General features: G+C 40.6%; 1 protein-coding gene across 1 annotated transcript in view; it reads right to left on the reverse strand.

The window, feature by feature from the left end:
• Positions 1-20,730, reverse strand: part of cacna1g (calcium channel, voltage-dependent, T type, alpha 1G subunit) — a 272,134-nt gene that overhangs the window by 11,850 nt on the left and 239,554 nt on the right. Inside the window, exons 29-36 of the mRNA XM_081600550.1 lie at positions 17,309-17,460; positions 13,900-14,009; positions 12,412-12,545; positions 8,528-8,598; positions 5,716-5,794; positions 5,300-5,421; positions 4,634-5,056; positions 2,333-2,485 (exon numbers count right to left, since the gene is read on the reverse strand). Of these exons, the coding sequence (XP_081456676.1) occupies positions 2,333-2,485; positions 4,634-5,056; positions 5,300-5,421; positions 5,716-5,794; positions 8,528-8,598; positions 12,412-12,545; positions 13,900-14,009; positions 17,309-17,460 (1,244 nt within the window). The remainder of the gene's footprint in view (positions 1-2,332; positions 2,486-4,633; positions 5,057-5,299; positions 5,422-5,715; positions 5,795-8,527; positions 8,599-12,411; positions 12,546-13,899; positions 14,010-17,308; positions 17,461-20,730) is intronic.

A 20,730-nucleotide genomic window follows, 5' to 3' on the forward strand; every position in this document is an offset into this window, starting at 1 on the left:
GAACATTCGTGATAATGTAGCCAAAATGAAAATGAGTTTGACGCTCCTGCTCTATCGGATCTTGCCAAAACAAATGTATTTTCCAAATCTTTTCCTGGTTTTTGCATAAAGATAACTCAGTATCTCAACAAATTTTTTGCGGGCTCTCGCAAAACTTTTCGACAATCTCACAAAGTTGCCGGACCTTGCAGAAGTAACTGCGGATCTTGCAAAACTTTGCAAGGACTCTGAAAAGTCACTTGGGATCCTTGACAAAAATATCTCAGCTACAAACGAAGCTCCACTGTTTTTTCGTCTTCCAAAGGTCACTTACAAAGCTCAATATAGGGTTGCAAACAAAAAGATTTTTTTTTTTCTTTCTCAACTTTTATAATTTGCATCATTAGCTTGTATTCTGGAATCAACTAATGTCAAATAAGTCTAAAAAGGCAGCCAATTGCTTTAAATTGATGCAAAATAGACAATGCTAGATGCCATACAATAGCACAATGATGTAATGTGCACATTTAAATGCATACATAGCCAAAAAAAGAATGCAAAATTATTATTTTTTTTTAACTCTGCAGAGGTTGGCTCGAGTATGGAAGAGTCTAAACACTTCCTGCTTCTGTTAAATACATTTTAATAAGGAAAACCAATCAAGGGACAAACAACCAGGGCCAGAAATTGAAAAACAAAACAAACAAAAAAACGATTTAGATCAGGAATTTAACAGAGAAGGCCTGGGCTCTGGCATCTTGATACCAACATGAAAACCCATTTCAGAAGATGGAACTCAGCAGTGCTGACGTAACAGTCCAATTTTTGCCCTTGAATGAGAAAAAAAACAAAACAAATTAAAAAGAAAACAGGCACGCTGATGCATTATTCAGTTTCACGCTGCGTATCGATTGAGCCGTTTCTCTGCAGACTTGGAAGAGTTTGCTCTGCGCTGGCCTCAGGAGAGCCTTGGGTGGAAGTTATCGCTTTGCTGTGACTGATGGGGAAAAGCAGGCCATCAGCTATAAAAAATAAATAAATAAATAAAAAAACGCACAGAAGTGTCACAGCGACAAACACATAGAATGACAGTGACGGTGAGCGTTGGAGACAGAGGAAGCCCTAAAACTGTGTTTCTCAGTCTGCCAAACCGGACTGCGAATAACAAAACCTGCCGAGCATGAATGAGTTTAACCAAATGAGGGAATGAGATCATAGCTGAGGCGGGCGGCGGCGGGCGGCGGCGGGCGCCGTGGCGGGCAACAGGGTTGATTGGGAAGAGGAAAAATATTCGATGTGGAGGAACGCCAGGACAAAACAAATGGTAATGGGTGTAAGACTGCAAGATTAACATCACACTGGATGCTTTCCTTCTCTGGAAAATGGAACTGGGTTCTACAGAGAGGAGCTACATGCACAACTATCATCCTGTATACAGTTTGCAGAACGGACTATGTACTTAAAAAATGATATTTCTTTGAATTTGAGTCTGGATGTTGACAGAGTCGCATTCAACAAACTAGAATCAACATCCGGATGAATCTTGTTTGTCATATTAAAAGTACATTTTCTGCAGTAGTGCCAAGACGGTTCACATTGTGGCCATTAATTCATATTAATGTATATTTGATATTTGAACTTTTCAATCAGTCAATTAATCAATACTTTATACTGTCAATACTGTTTAAACTTTTAAAATAGGCGGTTATAAGCTTTTTAGAGCGAATCTAAAGTAGTCGCAAATTTACGATTTTCGTGAAAGCTGGGGATCCAATGTATTGTAAAAAAAAAAGTATAAACAGACTGTGCTTTTTTCTGGCAAGCCAAACAATGAAAACCCATTATATATATATATATATATATATATATATATATATATATATACCACCTCCTATCATTAGCATCTCTAATATGACAAGAAACAATAAAGAAAGGGCTAAATGAAGGTTGATACTATTACATAACTAGAGAACAGAAGACTAGTTTGAAACATTGCTACTGAGGTAATAACAGAAGAAAAAGTTTATTGTGTAAAGTACACTGCCTCCTACTGGTGATTAGGTGGAACCCAGAAGTAATTCAATGATTCTAACTGTTGGAGCGACAGCTACATCGACCTTTTGTCTGAACCTTTTCATGTGCAGATCATTTAAAAAAACTACTGAGCCTTAAAGAGCAATCAGGTGGTTGTTTTGTTCATCTTTTCACTTAGAAATTTCTCTCCCCCACAAAAAAAACCTCTTTCATTCCCCGTTTGCTGTGCTGTGCCCTACAAGTTGCAGCCTATCAAGAGCCAATGAATGTATGAAATGGAGGAAGCGAGCCATCAGCGGCGTTTCTGGTGGTTATTGACCTTCTTGTCGGTGCTGTGCTTGTTGGGCCTGGGGGGCAGCGCGTAGTAGTGGCAGATGGAGCCGGACAGGTTGTCCATCAAACTCAACTCTCCCTCCATTGAGCCCTGGATGACCAGGGAGATGGAGTCAAACAGAGGTCTCCGCTGCACAAACTTGGATATCGCAGGGAGAGTAAGAGAGAGCAGAGGAAGAGAAGAAAGTAAGAAAAACGACAGGAAATGAGTGAAAGAGAAGACAGATATATATATATATATATGTGCATAAACACAGAAACACGACTAAATGAAGGGAGGAAATAAAAAAGACGGATCGATCAATTATACAAAAACAAAGGAATAATGTAGACAATCAAAATCACTGCTTCTAAGCTCACATGTGCTTCCCTGTAAGCCCACAAGGGGGCACTACAGCACCGTACCAGAGCTGGTCTCCCAGGGTGGGGATGGAGAGAAGACTCTGGTGTAACAACTCAGAGCAGCAGAGACAGATGGATAACATCTTAAAAGGGGAAAGATAACAATAGCAAGACCTCGATTTCCTATCCTCCAAAAAGTTCCCCCTGCTGTCTGGAAATAGCTGTTGAAGTGAACAACAAGACCCGCAGCTGAGCTTTCCCATGGCACTGTGACCTGTCTCTGACTGGCATGCTGCCTTCAGGGACCAACCATAACACACACACACACACACACACATGCACAAACTAGCACACACTTAGAAAAATGCAGTAAGTGACGAGCACAAACTATAAACCAATCTGCTATGAGTCAGAATAGGTTGTACACAGTAGCAAATATGAAGAAAGGTCTTAGAAAACGAGTTGACAAATAACCAAAATGCTTTCAGACTTAAAGAGATGCCAGTTCTTGACTTATCGTTACATGACGGCTCACCGGTTTAACCCTCAGCAGTCAGACTTGAGTTTTCATGAACATTTCCACCTTTTGCCAGCTCCAAACATCAATGTATTTCATTGAGATTCTATGCTTTAGCCAAACAAAGCAGCACATGACCCGATACTCTGGAAAACTTCTATTTGGTACAACTACAGATGCTGGTCTTTGACGGTGGGCACACTACTAGATTTCTATCATCAAGTTTTCTGTAGCTGCTCACTACTCCTCTTCTGGAAATTACCAGAAACTTTGGCTAACTTCTCTTAGATGGTGAAGAAAAGCCTCTCCGTGGCATGATGCTGCCACCACCATGTCTAACTCCAGTGCTAGCTTGCCACCCCAAAACCATTTCCTTTTAATCCCAGGGGATCGTCTTCTACATCTTTGCTCTGTCTCCTATTGGCTTGTGACAAACTGAATGAAACCACTCATCACTTTATTTCAACAATGACTTTGTTGACAGTTTAAATTTCTGCAGCTGCTCCAGAGTCACCACTGGAGGCTCTCTGACTGAACACCAACACACACTCCAGAGGAACGGAGAGATGCGTTCTGTTACCAAAACCAAAACTGCAAGATCGCGTACTTCACAAGATCTAAAGGTGAACAGGTCAGATAAATAAAACCATGTCTGGTTTGGTTTATATACATGTTGACTAATAATCTCATCTTGCTTTCCAGAGATGTTGTATTGTTATGTTTGTTGCTATGGTTTCCTGGTTTTGATTTTCTCTCCTTCTGCAGGTGAAGAAGCAGACCTCTGGGGTGTTTACTTGTGTTCTTTCTTCTGCTCTTATCTTCTTGCCTTTTAAATCTTTCACACCACTTTTCCTCCTTTCTTTTCTGTCTCAGTGTCAATTATATTTGAGATAAACCCAAAGCAATTTAGAATTTGTATATATATCAAGTAGAGAATCACATCGAAGGCTTGTGAGATACATTTATTGGGCCTCATCTTGGCAATCAGACAATTCTGAGTGCCACAGGATAAGAAGAATACTAAAAAAAAACAACTAATGCTTTGCATCAAAGGGAGATCTGACAACCAAATATGTATTCTCATGACTTGTTGCCCAGCCTGACTGAATCTCAGCTGTATGTCCCTAAAAAAATCCCAATGAACCTCAATCTTTTTATGGTAACACGAGAAAAAAAAAAAGAAAAGAGCCCTGAAAGCAGCTTTAAAATCATGTGCATGCAAGGTCTTGGAAGCACATGTTGTTTTCTAACATCCACAGTTTTTATTATTAGGTACAAAAATAAGCAGTAATGTTTTTAGCCATAAATCAGTTTTTTATCCCTTGATGTTACAACATTTCCATGTTTGTTAAGAAAATGAGACTTTAAAAGATGGGACAGCGCCAAACAGCACAAAAGATCCTGGAAAAAAAAAAAGCAGCTATTTACCTCCAGCTGGGGCTCTGGGTAGGCGGGGGGTTCTGCTCTGATGTCTACAGAGTCTCTGGTTATATCAGCGGTCGGAGAGTCCATAGGACCTTCCCGCTCCTGCTCCATGTCCCCCCCTCCGGCGGACCTCCAGGGGGAACCCCCCGAGCTCGACCGATCCATGCCCAGGGCCAGGGGGTTGAGCTGGGGCGACCTCGGCGCCATGTCTGCTCCTTCCATTTGCAGCTCCAGTTTTAACTCGGCCTCCAGCTCCGCCTCCTCTTTGGCTTCCTTGTTGCTCTCCTCCAAGTGCTTCATCAGGACGGCTATGACCACGTTGACCAGGACAAACTGGGCGGTCAGGACGAAGGAGACGAAGTAGATGGGAGAGACCACGGTGTTGTAGCACGTCCCCGTTTCGTGGGCGCAGTCCCTCAGAGTGTCCTGCAGCAGGGCGATAAAAGACGAGTAAGTCCCAGAAGCAGGTGGTGACACGGAGAAAGGTTCGGTTTATGTTATGTTGTGATTAGGAATTCATAAAAATGTGGGCAGGATTTTAATGTACCAACTCTGTTCGTGTCACAACCAACTTCACCCCATAGCCAATCGGTGACCGGCAGCCTTCTGACGCGGCACTTCTCCTTTCTACACGTGCTGGTTCAAAGTGGAAATACACAAGAGCTTCACCTTCATGATGCCATTCCAGTTGTCGCCAGTGGAAACTCTGAAGAGCAGCAGGAACGCCATCCCAAAGTTCCTGAAAGTGGCGTAGCGGCCCAGACCCTCGCATGGATGGAGCTCATCACAGACTGTGGACAGAGAGAAAGCCAGAAACGTCAAGGCAGCCGCACTCAGGGCCTTTTCTTCGCAGTGAAATAATTACCGTGACGCTGTTTTATTAATCTGAAAGCTCTGGGACACAATTAGCGAGATCAATATGATGTTTCAACAAAAGATTCCGGAAAGCAATTAAAATCAGGTAGATTAAACCCTGAGAGGGGCGAAGGGAAGACTCAGAGCATGCCTGTGCACTCTGTGCAGTATTCAAGAGTGAAACTCTTTCCATCTAAGCCGCCTGTTTGAAACCGCGGACGTGTCCTTACTCAAGTCGCCAAACAGCTCGACTCCCAACGCGGCAAAGATGAAGAAGAGGAGCATGAAGAGCAGGCCCAGATTCCCCACCTGCAGAGAGACGAAGAGTGAGGGATCAGAGTGTTAGAGGACAAACAGGTGGGATCGTGTCAGCGCTGTTGTCAGGGGAACAATTACCACTTCCTACTGTCATAGCAACTTTATGGAAAAAATTTACAAAGGAGTGGCAGGTCAAGGCATGTAAAAATTTAGTTTGATAAATAGATGGATAGATTACTAGAAAGATTTTTAAATAGCTAACTAACTAGCTAGGCAGAAAGATATATAGATAGAGAGAGAGAGAGAGAGAGAGAGAGAGAGAGAGAGAGAGAGAGAGAGAGAGAGAGAGAGAGAGAGAGATAGCTGGATAAATATACTGCTCAAAAAAGGGAACGCTTAAGTGTTCCCTTTATTTTTTTGAGCAGTGTATATTTATTTGTTGGGTTTAAATTTTTTTGTTTCGTTTGAAGATGCCTTTTGTATGAATTGAGCATGATTCATCATTTTTTCCTTTTAAAAACTAAAGCCACTTCAATCAACAGTATGTTTTCCAAGTACCACTGTAATGGCTGGTTTTGACATAGCAGTGAAATGAACGTAATCGGTTTATAGAATAAATATCACTACTTCTTTGCATGTGTGGTTTAAATGTGTTCCATTCCTGTCCATATGTTAAATATTCAATATGGCGGCCACACATTTATAGCATCTGTCTGTTTGCCTGGTCACTCGACCCAACATAAAGCAAAGCTGACATTTCGAGGTCCAATTTCCAGCTCTAGAGATAAATGGGCCACAGCGTTTGTAACCACCTGCACATGTTTATGGATCACTGTCAGCAAATTCAGTTTCTACTGCAGAAACTTCACATAAGTTGCCTTGTTCTCCCTGTTGAGTTGCTTTTTAAAATACCAGCAGCCTATTTTCTCTTTTTGGCACATTGGACTTTTTAGCTTTTCTCCACAGTAACTTACAAACATGAATTAGCTTCATTTTTTTGCCCTTATTAGCAGTCAACTTGAAATATCTCTGGAGGTAGCCCACGTTACCACCAGAGGTACTTGTACCACAGTTTGAAGACCATGGGAGTATGAGATATAAAAACTAATAGTTATCAATGTGATTGCTTGCCCTTCAGTATGAATTTTGCCCGTTCTCACGCATTTATGAAAGAAATACAGACAGGATGTAGTAAATAGTTCAGACTTGTGTCAATTTGAATCTAATGTGTTTTTATTGCTAAATCTGACACAAAAACATGTATTTTTTTCTACCTGCTAATTAGACTAAGCATGCAATATTTTAATTAAAGGGGTTGTAATATGTACTTTCCAACCACATTGGAGTTTTATAGCACAATCAACTGTCTTAACTTAATTTGTTATAAAAATGCTAGATATATATCAAGCATGACTTAAAAAACATTTGACGCCTTGAAATTGGGCCTCTGTCTCTTTAAGAGGTTCCTGCTCTTTCTGAAACTCGGCCTTCAGGAAGTCATCACAACATGGCTCCTCTATTCAACCTTTAACAATGTTTTAATTAAATTTTTTTTTACAAGCGTTTCACTGAGAAGTAGCTCGTCATACAGTATAATGAGTTCAGCAGATCCTCAGTTCCACCAGACGTTTGCTAAATGCTGCTGGCTAGTTTGAAGGAGCTGAGTAGAGGAGACGCGGGTTAAGAATGGGCTGTAAGGTGGAAGCTTGAAAACTGCAGTTTCGTCCTCGAAGGCTATGAAAAAAGATTTTCCTATTACTATTCACATAAAACTGCCCCTTAAAACAACCTTAGTCTGATTTTTGAGGGATATGGATGCAAACTATGGTAAATATTGAAATAAATCATTTCAATCCTGTTTACAAACTCTTTTCAGGTGGACAGTCTCCTATTTTTTCTGTTGACAATTATTTTTTGTGTCTATCACATAAAATCATAGAAGACACTGTATGGGAGTACCAGTTGACATTATGTAACCCTTTTCATCCCTCTGATGCAAGATGGCTGCAGCCGTGTCTCCGCTACTCAGGCTTCAGTTGTCTGACGGGGAAACAAACGGTGACAAAACGTCCATTTTAATGTAAAGCCTTGAGCAGAGGAAGCCCAGCCGCCGATTAACAGACAAAAGCGACACAGATGCAACAGCGGATTATGGTTTTGTCGCGAAGGTGGGTTTTTGGGGTAATAAAGAGTTCTCGGATTCGCTGTCAGTGCAAATTAGCGAGTGGCAACCTGCTCGCACCCACATCGCCTCCTGTTATCGCCTTTATTAATTCTGAACACTTCTGACAAGCTCTGGCAGAATGTAGCCCGGAACAGCACTCGCTGTGACAACGTCTCTGTCTGAATGAAAACGACAGAGGTGCTATCAAAGAACGCTGGGAGCGGAGCATGGCGCCTCGTTTTTTTTTTTTTTGCTTTTCTTTTTTTTTCTAAATCCAAACTGTAGAAAGTTGCTCCAATTTGCCAAGTCTCTCACCCGGCAAATCCGCCCACCACTGTTCCAAACAAAACCTGGAGCTGCGCTCCCCTCCCCAGCCGCAGCGAGGGGGAACGCTAATGCAAATAAGGCTGCATACAGTCGAAGGGGGGATAGACTGGTGGGAAAAGATGACGCTGTGAAATATAAAAATATGGACTGAATGAAAATGCTTCTGAGATGTAATTATACAGACAAGAGCAGTGGGATGTGTTTGGGTAAAAAAAAAATGTATCCATGAAAAAGAAAAGACAGCATGGGGAACTCAAAGGCTTTGAGGTGTTTAAGTGAGCGGCTTGTATTACCTGAGGCAGAGCTTGCATAACGGTGTCCAGCAAAGCTCTCATTCCGACCGCCATCTTCAGGAGCTTCAGCACTGCGGAGACACACACACATATGAAGAATAATTTTTAAAAAAGTGATTCCTAACAAAGAGTTGTCAGTGTTATATAACTTGGGATGTCGCATCAAAACTTCTACAAAGTTGAAACCCGGTAATGATTAAAAACCGGCTGACCGAATCAGCACTAGCATCTGAATTGTTCTAAGCAATATTTGCTCTCTGCCCTGACGCAGACATGAACTTGACTGACGTCCCGTTCTTAAGTCAAACGGTTTTATATGTTGCTACAACAGCTTAGTCTCTTCTGGTAAAACTTTCCGCTACATTGTGTGTTTTGTGTCTATGCAAGTGCATATAACACCGATGTTGGATGAAACTTTAAGCTTGCAATTTCCACCAATTGATTCTACAGGCGTCTGTTGGGTTGAGGACAGTCTTATCCTTGTCTTCACTGTCCTTTCTTTGTGCTCTGGTGTGCAGTCATGTCTATCCACAAACTGTTTCTCACTAAGTTGGGAACATGAAGTTTTCTAAAACGTCTTGGGATGTTAAAGTACGATAGGTTACTTTAAGTGCCAGCAAGAAGTCAAGTCCAGCTACTGAAAATTAGCCCATGCTGTAATCCTCTGGGGATTATTGAGACAAAGCCTGATGGCAAGTGCCATTCTCCTAGCAACTGCAAAACCTACACTCCTTCATCTGAGGAAGACATGACTCTTCACTCTTGAAAACAAGTCACTGCTTTAGGGTGTTTTCACTCCTAAAGCAGTGAAAACACCTCCGACTGAACCGACGGACTCGGTTCAGTTGGAGACCAAAGTTGCAACACTTGTTGCATTTTCACAGTTGGTGCGGTTTGTTTTCCTACTGTACTGTGCCAAACAAACCAACAGAATTGAAAAACCTGATACCTCCCCTAAACTGTGGTGGCGCTGCACCAAGATCCACGGAAGGGAAAAACACAAAAAACCTCAGAAGAAGACACGAGCAAAAATGCAGTGGCGTCAGATTTTAGTGGTTGGAGGATTTCTCTTTTGTCTTTAGCTAAAGAACATAAGCCATTTCTCCCACAAGCGCTAGACTCGCAAATTTTTTGGTCATATTTACCCAGAATGCCCTGCACTATAGTCCGTTTCCTGCTTTTGGAGCGGTCTCTGGTCCGCTTTTATACACATATGCATTTGAACATCACCAGAGTTCACTGTTTTGGTCAGAGTTCGATTGTGCGTTCACACCTCCCCAAATGAACCAGACTACTTCCTAAGCAAACGAACTAGAGTTCGATTAAAGGGGACTAAACAGGTCTGGTGTGAATGCATCTCTAGAGTCTAGTTGTAGTGTGCTTTACATCAGAACACTTGACGATGTCAAGCTTGGTGGTGGATTGAGTGGAAGAAACTTATTCCATGAGAATTAAGAGATTCCATCTTCTTCCCTTTTATAGTAAGTTTCCCTTTTATAATATCTCTTTAAAAACAGTTCTCCTACATTTGGAAAAATATTTTCAGTGAAACCTTGGTATTTGCAGGAATGATGGAGCACAGCGACTGAGCAATAGCTCAAACCTGCAGTTATAACCGCCTACTTTAATAATTCAAACATAAAATATACATTAATATGCGCAGAGGAACTCGTCGCAACACAGAAGTTAATATCTTCAGTCTTCCTTAATTCTGCTTTTGGGGTTATAGCCAATCAGTACAAAGGAAAATGAAATGTGTACGTGGATTGGCTGCTTTCAAGTTGCATCTAGGTATCTCAGTTTCCCAAGATGCCTTTTCTTTCAAATATTTTAGAACAAAAAAACAACAACCTATGACTCAGCAGGTTTTCCATGAATATTTTATAATCACGGTCCACAGAAAAATACATGAATCCACCAATACTGAGCTGCAAATAGTCAGGAGTCGACTGCAAAGCTTTTCTTTGATTACTGATTTCTTTCATCCTACTGTTGTCCAAGAAGATTCCTCCACTCTCTCTTACTATTAGTTTTCCATTGCTTTTCTTTTTCTTTTTCTTTCCAAGACATGGTTTCATTTCTCTGCTCGTCTGTTTGGCATCATCGTCCTGTTGGATCCTCCCCATGTCGCCATTCAGATGCTTTTGAAACAGTTTTGTACGGTGGTTTAAAATCTGGCAGGACTTTTGTGTATTTGTAATTCTATCTGTTTGGGAAAACCTCCCGACCCAACTTAATGCAACACACACCCCAAAACACGACAAAGGCTGCAGTGTATTTTACAGATGGCTGTAGACACTCCATGTTCCACGTCTCGTCTGACCAACTTTGCACACGTTGCTTTAATTACCGCATCCTGCATCGTAACGTCCTAATCAGTGATAATTTCTCTGTAAGACTTATCTTCGGTGCAGTTCTTGTGTAATTTGACTCACATCCTCCTTTTCGTTCTGCGTCCCTTTCTTCGGAATGGCTTCCGGACAAGCAGCCTCCCTCCTTTGGGACCTTTTCTAATGAGGTTTTAGCGAATTACAGTTGAATCAACTTAAGAATGATGCATGTGTGAGGTCTTTTCCGGAGGTTCTTTTTTTTCCCCCTTCTCTTTCGTAAGAATATCACTTTTGCAAACTGCTTCTCTGTGTTTTTAGACATGCCACTTTTTTTATTTTTTGTCCTTTGATTTTCCACCTCCAGGTTTTGGGCAACTGGCTCTTTTGAAGCTGCCAAATCAATAAAGAATTAGGAAGCAATTCTGTTCTTGTGACAGAGCTAGTAAAGAAAAGGTCAAGAAATTGTTTTAAACATCTTTTGTTGCCATCCAAACTGGCTCATCCCCTTGGAATTGGTGCATTTCCTGTTTTAACATCAAACTCACAGACATATAAAGCTATAAGACTAATATCAAAAGCTGAAACAAAAACCATTTTGTTTACAGCGCTGATGCCTGTCTATTTGTGGATTTGTCTGTGGAATGTAACTAACTTTCGTACAATATATCTAAAATATTCGAAAGAAGCTCAAATATCTCGGCGTAATGCTATTTGACACACTTTTGGCTAGCACTTGCAAAGCAAACAATCCAGGAGGGTCAACCAATCAACATACCACCAAGAGCAGAGATAAGGAAGAGCGAGGATGTTTGCATCTGGAGTTGCGCTAAGACGGTTTCCGTCCAATGTATAAAAAGTACATTTGACGTTTAAGCTATTAATAAAGGCAGTTCTAATCATTTTCAGATATAGCTGTAAGCATTTCTGGATTCCAACAATTTGCGGGCGGTTATTGGTCCCTTGCCTCCGCTTAACTCCAAACAAGCCTTCATTTACATCCATTAACCGGACAGATATCGGACCTAAGTAAATTGGTACTCTTGAATTTCCCTAGCTTGTTCTCTCCTCTACCAAATCACCTTTCCTGTTCGTCTTCCATGGCTTCTTCTGCCTACCCTCCATCTCTTTCCCCTCGTCATTAACTTCATCTCAATCTTTCTCGCTCTGACAGCAACTGCTCCTCTTTATGGCTTCATCCCATCTCCCGGTGATGGATCTCCAGGTCAGAAGTTATTCATCATTCCTTACATTCCTCCCTACGCCAGTCTTTACCTCTCCCTCTACCATAACCACGCTCATTGCAGATTAAGACCTTGCCGGTGCTTTGTTTGTCTGCCGAGCGAGTTTCCCTGTGCCATCTGGTCGGCTCGCCCTCAACCCGAGCCCTGCTGGGACCTGCCATGCGAAAATGACAGATAGGGGAGTCCCAGAGATGCGTCTGTTTTACAAGGATCCTTAAAAGGCAAAGCGGCAAGTAAGAAGCAGCTGCACGGACGTATCTGGCAGAGCATCAAGGAAGGAGGCGGAAATAACCAGCAGGGAGGGAGATCGTACCTCTTGCTATCCTCAGCACTCTCATGATGCGGATAATGGTTGGGTTGATGGGCAGCGAAGCGTTGACCTCAATCTCCTCCAGAGTGATGCCCATGATAGACAGCAGAACAATGGCGAGATCCAGCTGGTTCCACCTACACACACGCACACACACACACACGCACACACACACACACACACAAGCACTCATCAGTCACCATTGCCGACTTGCTGTGCATCACTTCTTTTCGCCAAAGCCTTTGACAAATATGATTCCCTGCAAAGAGGTACAGGAGAACTACTTCTTCTTTCTGAGTCATCGCCTCCAGGACTGAAGCGGCAACTCGAGAGTTGGAATTGAGTCTCAAAGGAGTCACGAATTTGAGACTGGAAACTCAACCTTCAAATTGACTTCCAGGAAAAGAGTAAAAATATGGCAATCTTACTGTATCAAATGGATTTCTCTTACTGTTTTTCCCTGGTCTGTTGAAAAAATTGTTAGTGTTACCTTTAAGCCCCAAACGACTTGAATCTCATGTTGATTTTTGTCAAATAAAGAGGCAAGTTTTCGTCATGGCAGACAGAACATTTGCATAACATAGCAGGTGATTGAACAATACGATTAAGTTAGCGCTGCATTAGCGTACCATTTTCGTAAATTACATCGCCAATGAAATATTTTAAATTTGTCTAAAAAGACATGTCTGACTCAGTTGGAGTCCACATCCCTTATGCTATTAAAATAACTGTTAAAACTGCTTGTGAAATAGATATAGGCTGACGGTAACAAACTGACTCCATGTTTCATTATCCACTTTCAGGTCAAAAGGTCCAAAAACACATTGAAAGATCATTATTGTGTAGATAATAAAGATGCAGGTAGTTAAGCAGCCTTTCCAGTGTTTCAACTCGGTCCATCAGAAAACCACTGGAAAATACAGAATCAAAATGAAAAATGGGTTTAAAATTGTACAACTCTCAGTTACAGCTGTGGGTTATTTTCCTTAGGAATAAGAATGAATTGTAGTGTTGAGATGTTTAGCTAAACTCCTGCCAAAGTCAAACAGGATAAGGTTCTAACTGTAACAGAGCCAGTGGGCATCGTGAAGTCCTGGCTGGCTGTAGCTCCGGTTCAAACAGACGAGGTGCGGCGTGTGTTTCGGGTGCATATTTACGGTAACGTGTGCTGGAGAGCACGTGCGCCGTTGGTATTGTTCTAGTGCGTTACTGTGCGGTTTTCAAAAGGGAGCCAGGAATTTTAAAACTATGATATCATCTGAAGCGGTTGTGCTTTATGGCCGTTTAACGAGGCCTTTTGTATTCACACAGACTTTTACCGACGCAGCTTATAAAGAGTTCGCTTAACACGGGTTCAAGTTTTCCACATGAGTCAGCGCTTAAAAGAACGGCACCGCCAGTAAGCAGTTCGTTAGACGCACACGTCGAATCGGATATCGATGGTTGAAAATAACATCACTTAGGAAGCGTGGTCATGGTTGGAATACTGACTTGTCCTTGAAGAAGCGCCGAAATCCAAAGGCCACCAGCTTGAAGACAGATTCCAAAACAAAGATGAGGGTGAAGATGTAGTTGCAGATCTTCAACGCATTGTCAAGCTCCTATAAAGGACATCAGAAAAAGTTGATGTAAAGCAGAAGGAGACCTCATACTATATTTTCAGTTAAACAGAGCAGAGGGTTTCACAAATTCACAATGATACTGTACTAAAAACATTGTAGAAAAAAACTATTTCAACTAGACTTCATCTCTTTTCTCTACAATAGATCTTACCGTTATTAGATGGCTCAAGTTGTCCTCTCTCAATTTTTAGTGAAAAGGGCATAAAAATCAAAGTGTCCATTTTTTGCCTGTGGGAGAATTCTCCACTTCCATCTGCATGTAAAAACTGACCTTTTGCAGAGAGACGAAGAGAGCACGGCTGGTCAGCGGGGATTTGACTAAACCCTCCTGGGTGGCAAATTATCCCCGAACAGAAAGGCCCAGTTTGTAAAATATCTCTTTATCTCACCGTCTACTCTGACTTTGCTATCGGTTTAAATTTACTGCTTATTATTGAGTACAACCCTTTAACAGAAATTTCACGTAAATGTTACAGTAGATTTGTCGTCCCCTCCTTGAGCCTCTCTAAAAGCATTTTAATGTTTTAGGGAAAAATGTTCAAACACGATTGTGTTTCAAGCAGGACTCTAAACTTAATCAATAAAAGTTTGGAAATTTGCATTTGATTGAATTTTTACTTTGTTGTAACAATGCTTTATGGCAATAAACACGGAGAGAGATGAACAACAGCAACGAGTTTCTGCCTCCCAGGGTAAAATCCAACAGTAACGACGACAGCGATGACAGTAACAATATCAACGACAGCTACAATAGCGACGGTAGCAATCACAGCTACAAATGTAGATTTTCCAACTTTCTTGTGTCACATCACAAGCCCCATGTGTACAAATTATGTATGACCTGCATGCACAAACTTCGCCGGTTGCTTAGCTGAAGCGATTGTTGCCTCATCTCACAAGGAGATAAATGTCGCCTCTTGTGTGTCAAAACCTTTATGCTGTTCGGAAGCCAGTTTATTTCCATTTGAGCATTGCCACATTTTAAAAACAATGAGCAAGTGAGGAGCCACCATGAGGTTCCTAAATCCTCCCCGTCAATAGCAATAGGCTTTTTATAGATGCAGTTTGATTGGTTTGGGGAAGAACCTCAGATGTCACTCTGTCTTGGCTAGTGTGTTGTCCCACACACTATTGATAAGCTTCATTTTATCTATGGATAAATTGTTAATTGTTAATGTAGCTCGTTTGTTCAAACTTCCATTATCTAATCAGGTAGACAACTTCAAAGTAGAGAATACGTTGCTTTGCAGTGCCAGTTGTGACAAATCTCACACCGGTTGTATAAGATGTATTGCGAAGAAGCATTGCTACGACTGACCAAACATAAATTTCCTAATTCACATGACAATCTTCTGTTTCACTTCTTTTAAAATCATTCAGATATATTCACATTGGGTGACGGGGGTCAGCTGTTTTATACTTAACGCCCCAGAAGTTGGGCAATGAATCAAATGTTATGCATTTCAAACATCTCATTATATTAGTGGATGGTTATTAATGGTGTGCAGCCATCAGTGCATTGACTACCGGATTGACCTCACATCTGACAAAATTGCTGCTGGGAAAATTTTACCTGAAAGACCTGCATCATTCTTGAATCGTGGAGAAAGTCAAGTTCCAGTAAAGAATGCTACAGAATGTCCAAGATCCTGAACTGCTGGATGATTTATTTTACGCCACCGTAGAGTTTTCTCTATAGTGGCTGTAGGCGAGTTTGATTGCTTCTGTACACACAGTGAGCTGAAGACTTTTAGAGAAAGGCTTTCAGGCAAGATGGCAGCAGATATGACAATTACGTCCCAGAAAAAGATCCAGGACAGTCTGAAATTTTGAGGGAAGTTCAAGGATGGACACCAGAAGACTAGTCCAAAGTGAAAATCCTCTGATGAGTCCACCTTCTAATAATCTTGATATCTAGAGCATCGTCTGAAGAAGAAAAGAAGAGCGTTACTCTAAGGTTTATCTTGAGTCCTGCTGATATCGATGTATTGAGTTGCTTCTATTTCAAAGGATTGTACTGACTCTCGATTCTGCTCATGAATGCTGCCATAAAGTGAGATCGAAACGTTCCTCAAAAGAAACTTCATACACTATCTACAGAAAATTGGGTGATTATCTATTTTTTCCAGCATAATTCATCTCAGTTTCAGTGTCAAGTGACAAAGAAGATCAGATCATTTGAATGTTGGACTTTCTTGAACCCAAGAAAGATTTTTGAGGTAGGTTCTCAAAAAACTTATCTTTTGATCAAAGTTAACGTTTTATCAATTATTTATTGTTTTACGTCTTTAACTGGTTTAGCAGTGAGGTTTAACTTTTTGTTTTGACCTTGCTTTTATAGTTCTGAGAAGTTATTCTGACCTTTCTTTTGGCAATTCTGTAGGTAATGTTCATTTTTTTTGCTTTCCTTGTAGCCTTAGCAATGCCTGGTAATATTTTACTGCCATTTGCATTTAAAGAGAATATTTAAAACACACTGTTAAAAGATCACTGGATCATTAAGTCAGTCATATTTTTTCAGTTTTTATTGTTTTTTTCCATTGTTATTGATTTGCCCGTAATGCTCATTTTATTGTTTTGACTAAACTTTTATAGTTCTCCAAAAGTTTTTTTTTTTTTCCAGGAAATTGCAACACTTTCCTACTTCTTTTCCCCCCTCAATTAAATCTTTTTTGAAAACTGAACTCAAAAAGTAAACATTCCAAAACAATAATAGATTATGAGTGTTATGGAAACTGATAAGCATGTCAGTCGAAGTGAGTTGCAAAAGCAATCGTCATCCTCGAACGCTTCGTCATGTCGCAACAATACGTTTCAATTATTTTCAGCACATGTGAAAACTGGAACCTCTTTTATCCGACACCCCTCAATGAGATCCAGTGAAACCTACTGTCTGTTTATAAAACAAAAATAGGTCAAGCTCTGTCAGATATGATTAAGTGTTATATAATTTTAAGTTTTGCCACAAATTCTCAATTGGAATTTCGTCCGAACTTTGCTGGGCCATCATAACATATTGACCTGCTTTCATTCCATTGTATGCATGAAATCTTGCTGGTTTTCCTTTAAATTTATCCTGTTTTTAGCTACTAAGACAACTGGATGCAGAGAATTTCATTTAGGAGTAAAAAAAGGCTAGATGCAAAAACATGATGGACATTTTGGGTCTTCTAAAATAAAATCTTGAGTTTCAAGGCAAGTTTGACAAGGTTTGAAGATTTCTGCAAAGTCAACCGAGCATTGGTGTCAACATGTACAGGGGATGTTTATCGCCTGACCTGTGGCTGCTCGTAGTGCTCCATGGACATGGTGATGACGTTGAGCCCTATGACGATGGTGATGAAGAGGTCCAGGTAGTGGCTGGTGCACATCTTGTGGATGAGCAGCCGAGTGGGGGAGTAATCAGAGTAGTAGGGCTTACTCTGAGCTTCTGTTGGAAGTGGGTGGGGTGGGTGGGGGGAGTAAGGCAAGGGGTAATGAAGAGGAGGAGGAGGGGTAGCGGGAAGAGGAGGAAGGGGAGGCAGTGGTCAAAAAGTGAGCCAGAAGGTAATAGGCAGGGACAGCGTACAGTAGGCCTGCAGTGCTGAGGGGGAAAAAAGCCAATGAATCATCTTGGAAAAAATAAAATAAAAAAGGGAGGGATTAGTAAAAGTTTAATGGTTGACTCGAACTGACAGTACAACAGTGTGCGAAAAGAAGTGAGAGACTGTAAAGCAGAAAGACAGACCAGATAACGGACAGAGACAAAGAGAGACTTCCTGTTGAGCCCTGTGCAGTTATGACGGATGAAATGAACGCTGCTCTCCTTTGAGCAACAGTGAAACTTTCTTTGAATGCGATGACGGATGAACTGCTCAGTGAAACTATATTCAGGAGATCTCCCTTTTCTGGAACCGTTCATGATCTGTCTTTCCTTATCTCATCCACCTCTCTCAGGTGGAGAACTTAATAGAGCAGGAAAGTAGTTTCGCAAACTCATCCATCACTCGGTCTCTCCTCTATTCCTTCAGTCCAGACTGGAAGGATAGATGGGTTTAGAGCGAGGATGAGGAAGAAAGAGGAAGCTTATGTCATCCATCACCTTATTGCCAACATCAGTGAAGGAGAGGTCACGGGAGATGCGGGAATTTAAAGAATGGAATATAATCGAACCAGTTGATTAAAAGACAGAAGTCCTTTGGATCTCTGGAGTGTAGCACCCTGTGTGACCAGTTACTGTGGCAGCAGCTGTGTAGGTCTGAGATGATTCCCAGGAGTGTGTGTGTGTGTGTGTGTGCGTGTGTGTGTGTGTGTGTGTGTGGTTCCTGGTGCGCACCTAGAGGGTTCCCCATCCAGTCCAAGGAACTCCACTCATAAATCAGGTAATGAGACAGAAAGGCTTACTTAGCAGGATCTTTAGAAAGAACCAACACGGCCTTCCAGTCTGTGCTCCAAATCTGGTGTTCTTAATGGGAAGTTTTCTCTAGTGAGAAACGGCCGCACCTATTAAGTTTGGACAAAACTGGGGCAGGGAAGATTTTCTCATAGGAATAGGTTTATTTTTTTTACCTGTTACTAAGTGTTTTAGGTAAAAAAATTAAGATTATCACTGCTGTTTTGAAAAGTTGTACCAATCTAATAACAACATACTGATGAGAAAAATACAATAATGTAATGCAAGCTAAGTTAACTACATTCATGTTTACCTATTTAATTAGTTTTATGTCATGACGCGTCAATAACAGACCTATTTTGAGGCTAAACGGTTAGCTAATAAAAACTAGTAATCTAATAGCAGGCTAGGAAGCTAATGGTAAGTTGGCTACACAAGTATCTAGTATTCTATTTGTATTTTAAAAAGCAAATTCCAGGCTAACAAGCCAATAGACTATCAAAAATAATAGCAGATGACCAAGCTAATTTTAATTTTAAACAATTATTACTTGGCTAAGGAGCTATTAGTTAGCAAACAAACAAAGACTAAGAGACTAAAAGTAAACTAAGAGTCTAGCAATATTTTAATGAGCTAACAGTAAGCTAACAAGCTACTAGAAACCAAACAAATAAATTGTATGGCAAGCAGAACAGCTAGCAATAGCTTAATTACCTAAAAGACGATTAAAGGGCTAAAGGCTAATAATAGACCTACAAACTAATAGGCTACAAAACTAATACTTGTTAACAGAAGGCAAACAGTTTAGCAGTAGGATAGCAAACTAAAACAAAAAGCTTAAAATAGCCCAGTAAGCTAATAGTAAGTAGAAAATAAGAGACCACCAAATTTACGGTAGGCTACTAAATTATTTACAGGTTAGCAAGCTAATATACAGCTTTGCCCAACATTTTGCATGCCCATGTAGATTTAGGGTTAAAGATTGTTTTTGTTTTTTCTCATTTGACCTACCGTATTTTACGCACAATAATGCGCACCTAAAAACCTTCAATTTCCTCAAAAGCCGACAGTGCACCTTATAATCTGGTGCGCCTTATATATGAACCAATATTGAGCCACAACAGGTCTAGCAACTACGGTAAGCAGCCGCCGACTTCATTTTCCCCCGTAGAAGAAGACATGCGCGGCATGCTGGGATAGTTGTCAAAACGCTGGTTTGTTAATAAACCCAGAAAGCAGTTGGGCACAATATCGCAACACCAACACTGTGAGTGAAACAATGACTGGGACAGCCTACTTTATAAAGTACTCGGGGAACACTTCTTTACAAATGTGGATGTGTAATAATAGAGTACGGAACAAATTGGCAACCCAGACTGAAGCATCTATTCTATGCGCCTTATAATGCGGTGCGCCTTATATATGAAAAAAGTTTTAAAAAAGGCCATTCATTGAAGGTACGCCTTATAGTTCGGAAAATACGGTACATGTTTATTCTGAGTGGAGGTAATATTAGCATTTTTAAGGGACCTAACCAGAGTCTTGACTTCAGTCTAATAGAGAATCTGTGGACAGAGTTAAAGATTAGGATGATAGCAAGAAGCTCTTGCAACTTTGTAGACTATGAACTAATCAAAGATAAATTGTCAAAATGACAGGAGTTTGGTTGCTATAATGCCAATAAAAACTTCACTATTGATTACAGAAAAGGTCCAAATAATTTCTTACAGTAAATTTTTTCAAGCCTGGTACTTCTTTTACATTGCTTTACTGACTGTTCTCTTTTCGGGCCAGAGACAGACTTCTTGGTTGAGTGAACGCAATTTTAAATCTGCCAGGGGTATGAATAATTTAGAACTCAATTTTGCCTAAAAAGTGTTAAGATTTGTTCAAAAAGAGTCTTTATGGGTCAAATGTTAGATGAGCGGAGTAGCCTTTTTGTCAATTAAATAATTTAAAGAGGAATGATCATACTGTTGTAAATGTTTAAAAGCTTTCAATCTAAATGGTCAGGGGAAAAGATTTTGATTGTTACTGACATGGAGAAAGTAAAACAACTGAAAGACTCCTGTTACCATTTACACATTACATTAGATTTAAGGAAAAATTTAAATAAAATAAAACATGAATGTGAATATGAGTAACTAAGTGAATCAATTTGTGATGTTTTATTTCCCTGGATATTTTTGAAATAAATGCTGACCTTATAGGGCTGGAGTTTCACCTCCTCTGAGTGCCGTCAACTTAATTATTTGAAATTCTGGTTTTTAGGGTCACGGCTGCTGACAGCTAATTTTGTCCTTGTTGGTAATTATCGATATTGACGAC

The sequence above is a fragment of the Poecilia reticulata genome, chromosome 19 (assembly GCF_904066995.2).
Source record: "Poecilia reticulata chromosome 19, P_reticulata-male-v2, whole genome shotgun sequence".
NCBI classification, from domain to species: Eukaryota; Metazoa; Chordata; class Actinopteri; order Cyprinodontiformes; family Poeciliidae; genus Poecilia; species Poecilia reticulata.